Consider the following 15,478-nt stretch of genomic DNA (forward strand, 5'->3'; position numbering starts at 1 on the left):
TTGCCCCTTAAAATAGTTTCTTCATAGCGCTTAAAACCTCGTTTGCAGTCTTCCTTTTTAGCGGTTGCACCCAAAGCCTTCTCGATAGTATGTCAATTGCACAAAGCAGATATCGAACGTCATCATTCTGCTCGGCTAGGTTAAACACCGACAACAGATCTCTATCTAACTGCTCATCGATGGCTGACACACGTACATTTGCTGTCTTAAATTTATGACGTCTCGGCCTTTGGAGAGAATAGACGTCCTGATCATTTAACCATTGTTTAACGTACTTCTTCGTAAAAATTCCAGGATGCTTTTGCTCAATCGCGTCAAACAGCTTCTGAGGTCCAGCAAATGCGGCAGGGTTTCTACTGTTGAAATAATACCGTCGTAAAATATCACCCCTTTCTATGTCAGCCATGTTCAACGGTATAATGATGATATTGCTGACTTAATTATATCCCAGTTATATACCGAGTCAATGACCAGCAGAGCTCATAAGCTATACGATCTAAGATAAGCGACTCTATCGCGCGTAAAGCGAAATCGGAGTACGCAGTTGCCTCTCCTGGTATAGCGCTCGTCACGTATGACAATATGCACCCCCACCTCTAGGGTTAAGGTCGAGGTTAAGGACTCGAGTAAGGGTTAGCTCGACTACGTCATACTTGTATCATGATGGAAATTTGCTTTAAAAAAATCCTGGTTTTCGGCCCCTGGTTTACGGCCCCTGGTTTACGGCCCCTGGTTAATTCCCCCCCCCCATTCCCTAGCTACTACCAATACATATATCTGAAACTAAAAGCAGATTTACATTCTTTTAGTAACACACAAGGTTGAAAGTCTATCTGACAATAAATCTATAATACATCATTACACAGTGTTTATTCTAGGAGGGAGGATGGGGGGATTCACCCATATTTTTGAGAACCTCCCCCCCCCCCCACTATTTTTTCAGAGGCAGGGGGGAAATTTTACATAGAGAAAGAAGGAAAAAGATCAACAAATGTAATAAATTCTCACTTTTCGATAAAAAATCACCCGTTTTTCGAATCCTAGAATAGATACTGCATTACATGTAGTATTAATGGGTTTAGAGGGATTGGCCTTGGCTTCGTTACTTCAGCTAAAATATCAATTTATGCCATAAACTTCAAGAAAATAATAAGCCTTGTTTTTGTTTGAGATGGCTATGTATGTGGACGTTGAATAGGTTTCAACGAACATGCAAAGAATGTCATCTTACTCTTTTATTCATATCGTTGTTTAAAGCTGCACTATCACAGACTGGCCGTTTTGACAAATCTTTTTTTTTTACTTTTAGAATCAGCCAATTAAGCGTAAATGTCTGGTAACCAATTATACAAGGCTTTTTTATCCGATTTTAATTGTACATGTTTACGTTTGAAACATAATGTATTATCGCAAAGAAATTATATAAAATAATGTTTCTGCATTTGTTCAATCAAGTGAGATCTGTTCAACTGTGAGTTGAATTATAAGACTGAATTGAAGGCATTGCTACCAAAATCATCCGCTTCTGAGACATTAACTAAAAAAGCATCTAACAAAACTTTCGCTTAACAAAACTACTAGCAAAATGAAAAGCCGAATAAAACCAATCTATATTAATATTTCAGGTTTTTTGGAGCATAGTACACAGACAGAATGTAACCCTGGTAAGAGTTACCCTGGTTCTTAAACGTCCACTCCTGTATAGCTCTTTCCCTTCCGGAGAACAAATAGGTGTTTTAAGGGGTGCGGCGGGGAATCGAACCAGCGACCCCTGGTTTAACAGACAATTGTGTTACCACTAGATTACGGATCCGCAAATGATAAGTGACTTATGTCAATCTTAGCCAAATAATACGTTAAAATTATGTTGAAAATCTCAGAACATTTTTTAAAAAACAATGGACAAACAATCGGAAATAACATTCCTCCCAAGAATGGATGAAATTAATAATCATTTGAACGTAATAATAAAAAAGTAAAAAAAAAAATAAACAGCAAGAAAAGTGATGTATGTTACTCGTTTTCCGTTTCGACATTTTATTTAGAAACATGATGCATCAACTATAGGTCTCTACAGTCATTTTCTTATCTTAATCGTCATCGAAAGTGTACAGTTTCCCTTCAAAACATTTGCAATTATATCCATATCAAGTATGTGTCATTGCTTACATACCTTTTACAGAGCTCTGTTTAAAACGTTTGTTTTTTTGTAGTTAAGATGTCGCTCCATTGGGCAATACTTGTTTCGTTTATTTTATCCATAAACTATAAGATACAGCATACCTTTACATTTTTAACTGATTAATATTTTCTTGAAAATGCAAATGTATTCTTCAAAATGCTCACTATACTATGTGGTGATTCAGAATCAAAAGGCATAATTATAGTTTAAGGTATCTGAGACATGATAACTCCATATAATGTTGCTATCATTTGGAAAGGTTATGCTTGCTTATACTAATCTGTAAAATAAGTGAGAGTATTTTTTATATTGAGAAGGTTATTGCAGTTTACAGTTTTGTTCTTTATTTCAACTGTAAAATGATATGAAATGGCCTATTTTGCGATTTCCCATGATAAAAATGATGGACACATATATGGGCTCACCAGACATCTCAATTACGTAATTGAACATCTGATACACGAAACCATATTTTGATTTATTTGCAAAGGATCGCTATTAGAAATTAAATAACAAGATAAGATAGATGCTTTATGAAACTCAGTCTCCAATGCACATATTTGGTACGCAAAGTTTAATGGATTCAATAAGTGCCGCCGTGTTGTGGTACTGTCACTATCCTCCACAAACCACAGTAGGTGTGTTTATATTAGCCAATTTTATCAAGATAATATTGTCATAATCACATGTTAAGTGTGTGCGATCTTTATATGTGCATATTCAGATGTGCTTTTTTGACGAACCAAGTTACCTTAATTGTTCTCATCTGTTTTTAACAGCCTCTGTCTGTAAATTCTTATTTGAATGTCTGAAGGAAGTTTTTGGAAAAGCTTGACACACGTTTTGTGCGTAGATTGCACTGATTTGGGATCATATATATTTTTATTGGCTTTACTTATGTTAAATTCTTCAAAAGCAAAGTATCCCGATCCGCAGCCAGCAATGCTATGTATAGCTTGGTCTATGATACGTGAGTAAGAATATAGAACGGCAACATGTAAGATCTTCAACATGGGCAGGATTTGAACCAAACAACTGTATGATGCGTCGACTTTCGATTGACATATTTTAAGCCATTTCATCATTTCATCTACGCACCAATCTATCAAAGGTTCCACGGCATATTTGTGCGCAATCGGAAACACTTCTAAAACGTTGGATTCTGAAAGGCAAGTCAGCAAATACTTTAATAAACCAAACTTTAATACAATAAATCAAGTTCAAATAGTGTTAATACAGCAAATAGTTTCATAAAAATGCATCGCCTCAAAACGTACTATGATTCACTCATGTAATATAGATGTGAATGAAAGTTTACCCACGACCATCCCTTTTATATTTATTTTGTCTAATTACAAATGAAAGATTCTAATATATTACTGTCAATCAGCTGCTTAGTTCCCGGATTACACCACAGCAAAAACTCCAAGAAATACTTTTTTGAAAAATCTGTGATTTCCACGACGCCCTCGGATTTTTCCTTAAAGTTTCCTTCAAACATAGCCTTAAACACAGGTGAAGCTAATGCCAAGAAAGACTTAGGTGCGTATAATTCCTCACACCCTTCTTCAGTCTCGAATTGAAAAACAACCTCATCACATTCAAAACCTTTTGTTTCAAAAACACTCTTTTCATCATTGTCGTTTACTTCTTCAATGACTTCAGCCATTTTAAACAACGAGCCTTATTTGCAGAATATTGATCCGTCGATACTCAACGTTTATATAATCTAAAGTGTAGTACTGAAACGAGACATGAGCCGTGACCTCACTAAATTCTTTGTGTTAGGCTATCAAACTTTAGCATGATATTAAACACAACTCGTCCTATATTCAATGTAGATTTAAGGGTCGGCAGCGATGCAAAGGTGGGTGGGGAAGGTCAAAAAAGTTAAAAAAATACATGTTTTATTTAGCTTTGAGGAACGATCTTTATTCTTTGCGACATGTTTGGGGTTAATTAGGAGTTAAACAAATTTTACAGAAAATGATTTTAACCGATTTTGGACCAAAAAGCATTCGCATTATTACGGAAAGGTCTGTTAACATTAGAACTTCGTTGTTGTTTTTTAAAAAAAAATCCCCAGACTACATATTCAACAATGGCATGAGAGATCTTGATGATGTCTTGTCAAATAAGAAAGTTATTCAGAAAAATAATGTAATTTCGTGGATGAAATTCATTTCCGGGATACAAAAATGCATATATCTTTTTTTAATAAAATAGATGCAATCATCACTAAACCACAAGACATTTTTGATTTGACAGTTCCGATAAATTTGACTCACAAACATATTCTTTTTGTATTAAGACATTTCCGAGAAAACGTAAATGCTTTTTGATTGAAAATCTGATAAAATATTCTTTCGTAAAAAATGTTCAACTCCTAATTACAGCTTTTCATGTTGCATCGGATATATGAGTCATGCTTGTTAAATATTGAACCTCAAAACTATATTGAAGTGGATTTTTTTAAACATTTAAAATTTTGGAACCTTAATCGACTTTTGCATCGCTGCCGACCCTTAAATCTTACTGATAGCATGTGGTTTCGGTTATGTGATACGAGAAAGTTTTATGTGTCACGGGGACATGTAGATAGTGTCTCCGGTTTATACCGATCATTGTTTACCCCTGGGGTGCGTTTCAGAGACGATCGTTAAGGCGATCGTTAGCTGATTTTGGTAGTACTACCAAAATTACCGATCCGTACCGTTTCAGAGACGCAACGTGCACCTGCTTTATCGTTAATTCTGATCGTAAACCTACGACCGGTAAGAGGCGCTCGTTAGCTTAACGATCAAGATGGCGGCCATTGGCATTCTGAATTTACACAAAAGGAGAAATGCTTTTGATAGGATTTACCGAGAGCGATTAACGCTAAATAACCTGAGAGATACTGATATTGAGAGCAGGTATCGTCTCGATAGAGAAAGTATCGTGTATTTAATGCGTTTGATAGGAGGTGACATAAGAAAGTCAGGAAGAGGCAGGAGTATCGACCCCGAAACACAGGTAAATAGAGGGTTAAGTTGGAAGTCTGAAAAATATCATAGTTATAACACCTCACGTATGGTAAAGTGAAATTTTTGCGTGCATCTTTCCACTGTGTATACATTGTTGAGTTTTCTGTCTATAAATAACTAGCCAATAGGCATAAGTTCCGTTTATTGAAAGATGGCCGAACACCGAAACACTGGTCATGTAACATCTGTCAATTTGACTACGAGACATTAGTGGTATAACGAAACAACAAAATTTAATGACCGTTCATTTTAAAGAGTTTATAGATGCACTATTGTGTATGGAAATTGTTGTGACTAAATGTAAACCATACAAATGATGACAATGGTATTACGGTGTTTACGGAAGTAACTTGTACATGAAGAAACTCAAGTGAGTACAGTTATTATTAAATGATACTTTTTATTTCATTTTTTAGGTGCTAGTAACTCTACGATACATGGCAAAGGGAGATTTTTATTCCGAGACAGGCGACGTTCATGGGGTCTCGCGATCTAGTGTGTAGAATTATTCATAATGTTGTGACAAGCATAAACAAACGGCTACACAATATAAGGTATTATTCAGTTGGGGTTTTCAATTTTGATTTGTATGCCAATCACACTTTTTCATTCAAAAGTAATGGTGATTCAAATGCATGGCTGATGATAGTTCAGTGTTCAGTTACACGGTATTGATGTTTCAATGATAGATTGTAATTAAAATGATCAGTTGGCCCTGAAATTGGCGACAGTAAATTCAATGGATGTTGTCATAATTAATGTTTACAATAACAATGCACCAGTCAATTGTAACCATGGCACCCCCATGCCATGGGAATAGCGGGGACTTTGACTTTCAGTCCAGCCAACAGCGGGGAGGAACCGATTGAAACATCCTGCCAAATGCCCCCGCACCACAGGGACCCTAGGTAAGGTCCATTCCCCGCTATATTTAAAGCGATGACAAAACCACCGCATTCACCCGGCATGGCGGGGCATCCTGTGAATTTAAACACGGCCCATTTTCCCGGCTATCCCCTGTATACCCCCGGATCTGGGGGGGGGGGGCGTGGTAACAATTGACTGTTGTACAAAACTGTAATTAAGTTATTGTCAGAATTAGATTGTACGATCAATTGTCAGATACTTGGATGGAACCGAATATGGATGGTCAAAGTTAAACAATTTTGATCAAAGCACGCTTTATTATTTTCAGCATTATATTATTTTTTCAGATTTCCAAGAACCAATGAAGATATTCTTCATACAAAGGTCATGTTTCAGCGCAGCTGTGGACTGCCCAACTGCCTTGGTGCCGTTGATGGCACTTTAGTGCCAATCATCGCCCCTAAACAAAATGAAGAGGCCTTTGTTTCAAGGAAGGGATGCCATGCATTAAATGTACAAGCCGTAGCAGATGCTGACATGCGGTTTGAAAATTTGGCTTTACATTTTTTGCTTATGAACATTTTACCAATATTTGTATGTAAATTATTGGTTTAAATACTCGTATGTATTAGTTATTTATTTTTTTCAAAAGCACCATATGGTTTTACAGGTTTGTTATTGTTTCAAAATAGCAAGTTAAAAGTACTTTTTATAAGAATATAATATAATGTTAAAAGTTTGATGATTCTCCATGACAAAGCTATTCTTCAGATTACCTATTTAGTACTATTTTGAACTACTGCAATCTAGGCATTGTCATTGCATCCTTTTTTGTCCTATTTCCACCATTCCGAAATAAAATCAAGCCAGATTAATAAAGTTTTATTTATTTTTGAAGCATACGTTTCTGAATTTATGAATAATTCACTTTACAGTTTCACGGATGTAGTTTGTCGATGGCCAGGCGCTTCACATGATGCAATGGTGTTTGATAATTGCGCATTGAAGGTACATTTAAAACTGCATTACTTTGTTAAGTGTATAAGATATGCTTATAGCTACTGAATTGGGGAAGTTGTTATAGCCCCCCCCCCCTTCCCCCCCCCCCCCTTCCACCTTCCATTGGTAATTCTTCACATTGGTATAATGTCACAAGGTTAAAATCTGATATTTCCATTTCATTTTCATGGTCGTTTCAGTAAGGCGTATACTAAAATAAATGTATATACTCGAGAACTATGTTCATATTAGTAACACAAATAAACAAAGCATGTGTGTACTATTATACTCATGTTAGTTGTGATGTGTACATATTTCCAATATGGCACTTGCAAATGACTTACATGATTGGGGATGGGGTTGCTAAGTAATCATTGACTTTTGTTAAATGATTCACCCTAAAAAAATCCCGCCTCTTACCTGTCTTTGCTTTTTGGCATAATGTTGAGCAAAACAAAGCATGTGTGTGTTTCATATACTCATGTTCGTTTGCTTTTCATTTCAAATTATTTATCAAAACACTCCAATTGTTTATTTCATGAACTTGTTATATGTACATCTTTTTTTTTTAAATCATGAGTCATCCCAATCACCGAAACAGCATGGTCCATCAGGAACCTTTGATCAAACCGCAAGATGTTTCTGAGGTACCAATTAAATGAAAGCAAAACTTAGGCCTAAAAGATAAACATTTCGTTCGGGTTACCAAACCCAATGTTTTTCTTTCATGCTTTGTGATGCAATATGGAGTAAATATCAGTGAAATAACAACAGAGAAAATATCAATTTTCACTGCAAAAAAGGAGTGAAAATATGAAATTTCAGAACTACTTTTAAAATCCATTGTATTTCCTTTCCCTTGGTCAAACCAGCACACTTTTTATTTTTGAAACAGAAAATCTTTGCCAATGAAATATGTAACTTTTAAAGAAATGTTATTTAAGTTTAAATATAGATAAATTTGGAAATTAACAACTTACTCTCACTTATATTAGACAAATGGTTATCCCGTTAAGGATGTAACCATAACCAAACTTTTCTTACCTTATCTGTCCGTCATACAAAAGGCAGGTTATAATCACTTTACTGTTGAAATAATTGCAGCAAAAACAGTCAGATCATTTCAACATTATATTGGTCTTACTAGGATGTATATGAAAGGTTGTAGTGTTAGGCTTTACATATGTTATTAAAATTTACATAACTTTTGCTATGTCTATTTGATAGTAACATTAAAACCTTTGTGTCTGTATTGAAGGAGCATCTTGAGGCAACAAACATCGGCCACCTATTAGGAGACAGTGGATACCCATTGAAACCCTTTTTGATGACACCGTACCTACATCCAGGATCTCCTGCAGAGGAACGCTTCAACAAGGCCCATAAAAGGGGCCGAGTAGTAGTTGAGCGCTCGTTTGGCGTGCTGAAGGCAAGATTTCGGTGAGTACATCATGGTTGTCTGATTGTTAAGATTATATTGGCTGGAGACAAATCGTAAGACTTGGTGATGACTTCCCAAACTTATATCCACAAAAGCTAGGAATCAAACGCATTAGTTCTTGGTAATAGATGATTGTACAATGATGAACTCCAGACAACAGGATAATTCCTTTGTACATATCTAATAAGCGGGCGTTATATCTAATTTTCTTCGTCAGATTTGGTCCTTGAACATTTAAATTTCATTGTTGTGTCAATTGACAGATTTTAGCCCCAGAAAGACATAACATCCTGAATACAATTCCATTTATAAGCGATTAACTAATGCCATTTCAGATGTCTCAGCAAGAGCGGTGGGTGTCTGCCATTCGCCCCAGAGAAGTCGGCAAATATAATATTGTGTTGTTTCAAGCTGCACAATCTGTGCTTGGAAAGAGGGCTGCCTCTTCCGGACATTTCATCAGACAATGATGACAGCCAAACGCCTGGTGAATTCATACATGAATGTGGAAGAGGAGGAATACAAAGGCGAAATGAACTCACCCAACTTTTCTCGAGATAACATTTTTTTTTAAAATGTCAACATTTTTTTAAAAATGTTTTTGGTAACTGCTTATTACATATTATGCTACTCCTTGTTTGGCAAAGCAAAACCATTCATATATCTCAAAGTTTGCTTATTGTCCAGTGTCACAACCTTAACTTACATAGATACTTGAAAGCTTTATACCTTTTGTTCACTTTTTCACAACAACAAAGTAGTTTAGTGGACTGTATTTACATACGTTCATCAGTCAATTATGATTTCAAATATTAATATTTACAATAATGAACACTTCTGAAGGAACAACTGTTAATGACTTTTCTATAAAATGTTAACAATAATTGCAATAAAAAACAAAATAACACACATAAATAACATCTAGGTACATAAAGATAAACTTTTTAATTACATTAACCAAATATATCACCGACTGATAGAGTTTTGGCCCATATTCATTAAGAAATTTAGTGTAAGTTAAATACTCTGATTTAATTCAGTTGTAATAATGTTAATACAAGAAAAGAAATGATAAAAATTGCATCTGTACAAGATAATCTGTTGTACTGTAAAGAGATATTCGTTCAAAATGTTTTACATTACAGTTATTTTGAATAAGTAAAAAAAAAATCAGCATTCAGAGCTTAATTAGTTTTAAACTTGAGACATGGGTGCATATGGACCCTGAATGAGACAGACTAACATGAATTATTGTCAGAATAAAGTTTGAGTGTTTATATGTAAACAAAAGAGTCATCATTAGTCAACAAGTGCGACTCCTTTAAAATTCTCATTTTCTCCTGTTTTATTGCCAGCATGGCGTCCATTTTCGAATTTAATTCTTTCAGCAGTTCATTTCTATGCTTGCTCTCTTGCAAGATGCCCCTCTCAACATCCATAAGTTCTGCACTGCAGGTACATGCAGCTACAAATAAACAGAATTGCACACTATATGAAACAGTTTTGACTCTGTGTATAATCATACAATCAAATTCCCTGTTATAAGCACAACGTTTGGAAATGACTTACAAACAGTAATTACAATTAAGAATGGAATTACAACTAACCATTCTGATGATTACAGAACAAGTTCATTTTTAATAAGTTATGGTTCGAAAATTTAACCCTGACGATGACTCACAAATTGTTTAAGGTATTCAAATGATGTTCTTGTATGAGTAGTTAAAATATTTAAAAGTAAATATGATACCTCTTTGCCTTTTTCTCACAATGTTATTCTCTGTAAAAGAAAGTTTCAAATCGGGTTATTATAAAAATGTGGGAAAAAGATGTTTTATGACCCAAATAATTAGCTTCTTATAATAATGGAAATAAACAGTGTTTTGGTGATTTTCAGCTCGACTTTTCGAAGAATAAGGGGGGCTATACTACTCGCCCCAGCGTCCAGTTAAAGGTTTAGGGAAAGTTGGGATTTTTACTTATAAGTCTAATACCCTTCATTCAATTGACTTTATACTTCACACAGTTGTTCAGGGCCATCACATAATGAGGTTAGATAACTCAATAGTATTCTTTACAAAGATTACGGCCCCTGATTGACTATGGAACTTAGTTTAAAGTTTTAGGGTAGGTTGGGATATTTATTAATAATTTCTATACCCTTGGTTCAATTGACTTAATATTTCACACTGTTGTTCAGGACCATCACACAATGAGGTTACATAACTTCATATCCTTAATACAAGTTATGGCCCCTGATTGGCTTAGGATAAAGTTTTAGGCAAGTTAAAGTTAGGGCAAGTTGGGATTTAAATAAAAAAACTTATATACCTTTCATTCAATGAACATAATAAAATTCAGAATTATTTACGGCCATCTTACAAGGAACATATGTCCATTTTAGTCCTTACTACAAATTATTGCCCTTGATATTTTAATTTACTTTTTTTTTTTTTTTTTCTTTTGAAAGGCACATTTTTATATTCTTAACCACATTTTCATAAAGGGAAACCAAGTTATTTTAATGACTTGCTTCATTGTTCAGGCGGGCTGGTGTGATGTCAGCATCAAAGTCACCTTATGTATCTAATAATTTTAGTAAGGTTTGACATGAAGAGACCAAACTTGGTAATATTACATTATTTTATTCACTTCTAAGTCAAAGCGGCGTAGTCGAGCGCGCTGTCTTACAACAGCTCTTGTTTATTATAATCTTAACAAAATGCAATTAATTGTTATAGGTTAATCAAACTTCTAACAAAAATACCCACCTTTCCGTTTCACCTCCATCTTCCTTTTCACGGGAGGAGCTTCCACACATGCTAGATATTAAGAACAAATGTATTAATTACATTTCAGCATATATTTCCCTGATATGTATAAAAAAATGAGAAAAACAGTTGCATTAAGCACATTCTTACACATGTGACTATGTGAATCATCATTTACTGTTGTAACTTGCCCATGTGACTTTGTGATTTTAATATACTGATGTACTTCTTTTGTTCAAAGATCTTTATTGGAGATAAATAGCACTTATATGTGAAATGTATATAAAGTTGTGTTTGAATTCTGCCATGGTTATTTATTGTTAAAAGTCTATGTTATCTAAGTTATTGATACATACACATAGACACTTCATCATTTGGTGTTCTGTCTGGCATTGTACTGGTACTGGGTGTGACTGGAATAAGGTGTCATCATAAGTTACATAAATTACCCAAACATAAAGGATTATATACATTGCTAATTGTTTCCAGTTAAAACAAAACAATGTGTGGGAGCTCATGACAATGTTTATATAGTATGTCATGAAGCCCATCTCTAAATGCACCGTACATTTTTTTTTAAATATTAACTGAAAGTAATATGACTCAATGCAATAAAGTAAAATCACTATATATTGGGGGTATCAAATACTGTTATGACAAATTGTTAAAATTTGGTTTAACTAGTTTCATACCAGATTAATCAGTTTCATACGAACGGGACTGCACACTGGACTTTTCAATATTTTCGGTCAACAGCTTGTCTAGGTATATCTCTGCTTCTGAAATTCAAAAGTAATATAAAAAAAATTCTTGAAATATATTTAAGTGTTTTATGCATGTTAATAAGTGAAATAAAAATGATATTTTACTGATTTAAACAGTGAAATGTTACCAAAAACATATCTTTTGAGTTAAAGTTATACCTGTACGAACCAGAAGATCTGGTTTTGCTGTGGAACGCTGTGTTGTATCTGCAAATGAAAATATGTACATGTATTTTGTTAACATCTTTAGTATATTCCCTGTATTGTTTGAATTCCATATGTCATTGTACTTATAACAATACGTTATTTATCCCTTATACATGTACATAAAATATGCACTATCAAAAGAGTGGTATATGGATGTGTTATAATTCATGGTTTTTATTGCTATTTAAACTCAGAATAACACAGAAAAATGTGATTTAAGATAGTGAATGTAAACAGTGATTTTTTTTTGAAATAATGTCCACTGCCTGTGTCTTGCATATTTGGAGAAAAAATCATCATTGGGAAATTTAACAATATCAGGCCAAAATAACTCATGTAACTACAAGTATATTAATTTTGTTTTTACTATTTCATGGATACACTTTGCTCTAAAAGAGTGTGTCTGGTCAATAATGTGTTTATTTTTCAGGACATTAATTGTATTTTTATTCATTAAAGTAATATGTATTTATCAAATTGGCAAACAGTTATAATTTTGGAAAAAAAATTAAAAGGAAAAGGCAGTAAATTGCACCGAAAAAATCACTGGTAAAACAAAGAAATTATTTCCCAAAATGCATTATTAGCTATACCTCTGAAAGTGTCATTCTCCGTTGGAGTGGTCAGCCCATATACACTTTCTCTGGGAATGACTGATGCAATCTACAAAGTGACAAACGATTTAGACATTATTATGTTAGTTTGTATAATCATGTCGTAGCATTTCTTAATTTCCTTCCATATTGACATATATTTTATTTATCTGTAAAAATCATTTATACATAGAGAACCCATTAAAAACCATCCAATCCTTTAAAATTTGTAGTTATAATTCAATTTTATTTCTAGACTTTGTTTTGTTATACAATACCTTTTCTTCCCAGCTGAAGAGTTGAAGGTCTTTCCTGCCTTGCCCCCCACCTGTGAGGTTCCTGTCTTTTACCTGCTCAACCAGCTTCTTTTTGGTTAGGCTCTTAGGGTGTAAAAAGGTCAAAAGCGGTTATTGCAATACATGCAACAATGCTTAATGTACCAGTTGGCATCATCATTAATAAATTCTGGTAAAAAAAGCTCCACCAATTGTTGACATTAAACAAGTATCATAATCAAAATATATATAAATAATGAACGTTTTAGATTAATTGGCATAATTTATATACACTAGCGGATTCAATAGGGGGGAGGGGGGCGCACCCGTTGACACCCCCCCCCCCCCTCACTAAAATCGTCCAAGTTTACTTTTTATATATGAACCATTTCTGACTAGAATTTTCTCATGGGAGAACCCCCATACCCCATGCCAACAAGTTTAACCAAATCAATTCCGTTTCTTGGGGAGGGGCGCAAATAAAAAGGGCACGCCCCTAAGTTATGCCCCCTCATACTACGAATCCGGGATCAGCCCCTGATATAAACTGTTACCTTTAGTGTTGTTTTTTTGCTGTCAATGGTTTAAATTATTGACTTGTTGCTAGTAACTAAGACATTAATGTTACTTTTGGAAAGCATATCAGCTCATGTGAAATTTGATTGAAAATACCTGTTAATTATAAATAATTAAATACCTTCATGTCAACCCACTTCCGATACACCTCGTCACGGTCCCTACAGTTTCCCATCGAATTAACTCTGTATTAGATAATTAATCATTTTTATTAACTATGCATTACTAATTAAGGTACAAATGATTACTTTTCATCAGGAAATTCCCATTAAGAAAACGGTTAATAATCTCAGTAAATTACCAAAATAATGAGCAAGTTAGATTTTAATGAAATACAGTAATCAGTGATGTACGAAGGCCTAATCAACTAAAATAAAACATAAAGTTGTGTATATCATTCCTCTGCTTATATTAATACAGATATAACTAATTAAACAGAGGTGGCAATTTCTTTTCAAGTTATAATAATAGATTGTCATAGATTTTTTTCAGTGGGAAATTCAAAGAACTGTATACGTACATTTCCGTCACCGATTGCCAAATGGAATTCTTCTCTGTCTTAGTTATCTCGTTGCTACTGTCAAACGACCCAAACAAAGTCGCATAATTGTCGCTCACGTGGTCTGCAACTGCACACATCTCCTCCGCATTCCACTTTTTGTTTCTGCGCCGTTTAACATTAAGTTCCATTTTCTAGCAAGTTTTGCACATGTATGCACTGTTTACAAACAAACGCTGAAGGAACGCCCACAGGAACGCCCAAAATAACACGTGATGCAGATGTAAGGACACGCCCATTTGCTAGTTTTTCATTGTTTTTTTACTATTAAAACACTTTTTGTGAGACATAATTACATATTTTAATTATAAATATATAATTATAAAATCATAAAATATTGCTATACACTACAGACCTTATTTTTATGGGAAAACACTGTTTTACTTACCATGTTTCAGTAAACAGGTGCGCGTATAATAGGTCACGTGGTTAAAACAGACTGTGTCACTCGGATTCAGTGTGAACTTCGATCGTAAAATATAACGAACGACCGGGCGGTTTACGATACGTTTCTGAAACGCCTTCATGATTATCGTTAAGTTGGTCATTTACGATAATGGCAGATCGTAAAATCTACCTGAAACGCACCCCAGACCCGACCCCTCCAAATTTATCAATTTGATAAATGCTATCGAGGGGTCAGTGTATATTGACACTTCACTGATAATGATCTAAGGAAAGCCGCAAAGTCATAAATACTGTCTTCCCGCATTAAATTTCCAACACATGTATCTGAGAACAGATATTTAGCAACTCAATCAGTCTGTACTTGCATTTATTATTGTCTTTACTGTTCAGAACATTTCATCTGATTTTGTGTACACTTGAAAATTCAAGTAGAATAATTAATTCCGTTATATTTCATAATAGTTATATAACCTAAGTTAAGAATGAACCTTCTTTTTGTAAAATTTAAAAAATAATCATAATAACTAACAAAGTTTTCTGTGACTATAACAGAAATAAATCATTGTTTGCATTGGATTACAAACAATATGAAAATTAACATTAGCTTAACACAGATTTTTTTTATTATGTTATGACACTCTCAGAGTTATGTATATTCCACCCTTAACCAAAATCAACAGAAACAGAACAGAACAAAATTTATTTCGTTTTAAACAATTCAAACAAGTATAGTCAATGAAATAGGTAAAAATTGGCCCTTGATCATTTGTAAACGTAATTTATGCATAGTCATAGCGATCGGTCACAAAT

General features: G+C 34.2%; 2 protein-coding genes and 1 long non-coding RNA gene across 5 annotated transcripts; 1 reads left to right on the forward strand and 2 right to left on the reverse strand.

The window, feature by feature from the left end:
• Positions 1-1,357: 1,357 nt before the first annotated feature.
• On the reverse strand, positions 1,358-3,943 carry LOC128209388 (uncharacterized). Its single transcript, XM_052913410.1, has 2 exons — positions 3,563-3,943; positions 1,358-3,344 (listed from the first exon to the last, which is right to left on the reverse strand). The coding sequence occupies exons 1-2, from the start codon at positions 3,849-3,851 to the stop codon at positions 2,935-2,937; spliced, it is 699 nt and encodes a 232-aa protein (XP_052769370.1). The 5' UTR covers positions 3,852-3,943; the 3' UTR covers positions 1,358-2,934.
• A 1,128-nt stretch (positions 3,944-5,071) lies between these two features.
• LOC128209458 (putative nuclease HARBI1) lies at positions 5,072-13,081 on the forward strand. Of its 3 annotated transcripts, none has more exons than XM_052913486.1 (6): positions 5,072-5,197; positions 5,625-5,762; positions 6,423-6,617; positions 7,011-7,083; positions 8,333-8,514; positions 8,851-13,081. In XM_052913486.1, exons 2-6 carry the CDS (start codon positions 5,686-5,688, stop codon positions 9,074-9,076), a joined length of 753 nt encoding a protein of 250 aa, XP_052769446.1. In that variant the 5' UTR covers positions 5,072-5,197; positions 5,625-5,685; the 3' UTR covers positions 9,077-13,081. The 3 variants fall into 3 exon arrangements, with proteins under 3 accessions (XP_052769446.1, XP_052769445.1, XP_052769448.1); XM_052913485.1 differs by lacking the exon at positions 5,072-5,197 and adding an exon at positions 5,355-5,421; XM_052913488.1 differs by lacking the exons at positions 5,072-5,197; positions 5,625-5,762 and adding an exon at positions 5,369-5,578.
• Positions 13,082-13,128: 47 nt separating this feature from the next.
• LOC128209459 (uncharacterized) lies at positions 13,129-14,254 on the reverse strand. Its single transcript, XR_008256999.1, has 3 exons — positions 14,222-14,254; positions 13,823-13,886; positions 13,129-13,230 (listed from the first exon to the last, which is right to left on the reverse strand). It is a non-coding gene; the product is annotated as an uncharacterized LOC128209459 (long non-coding RNA).
• Between the last annotated feature and the right edge of the window lie 1,224 nt (positions 14,255-15,478).

This window comes from Mya arenaria, chromosome 11 (genome assembly GCF_026914265.1).
Source record: "Mya arenaria isolate MELC-2E11 chromosome 11, ASM2691426v1".
NCBI classification, from domain to species: domain Eukaryota; kingdom Metazoa; phylum Mollusca; class Bivalvia; order Myida; family Myidae; genus Mya; species Mya arenaria.

What these genes read in the sequence shown, in the direction of transcription:
- LOC128209388 (XM_052913410.1), bottom strand. Translation starts at nt 3,851, where the DNA reads ATGGCTGAAGTCATTGAAGAAGTAAACGACAATGATGAAAAGAGTGTT. An exon ending in AACTAAGCAGCTGATTGACA is followed by an intron (nt 3,345 to 3,562) that starts GTAATATATTAG and finishes CTTGCCTTTCAG; the next exon opens with AATCCAACGTTTTAGAAGTG.
- LOC128209458 (XM_052913486.1), top strand. Translation starts at nt 5,686, where the DNA reads ATGGGGTCTCGCGATCTAGTGTGTAGAATTATTCATAATGTTGTGACA. An exon ending in TTGATAATTGCGCATTGAAG is followed by an intron (nt 7,084 to 8,332) that starts GTACATTTAAAA and finishes TCTGTATTGAAG; the next exon opens with GAGCATCTTGAGGCAACAAA. An exon ending in GTGCTGAAGGCAAGATTTCG is followed by an intron (nt 8,515 to 8,850) that starts GTGAGTACATCA and finishes ATGCCATTTCAG; the next exon opens with ATGTCTCAGCAAGAGCGGTG.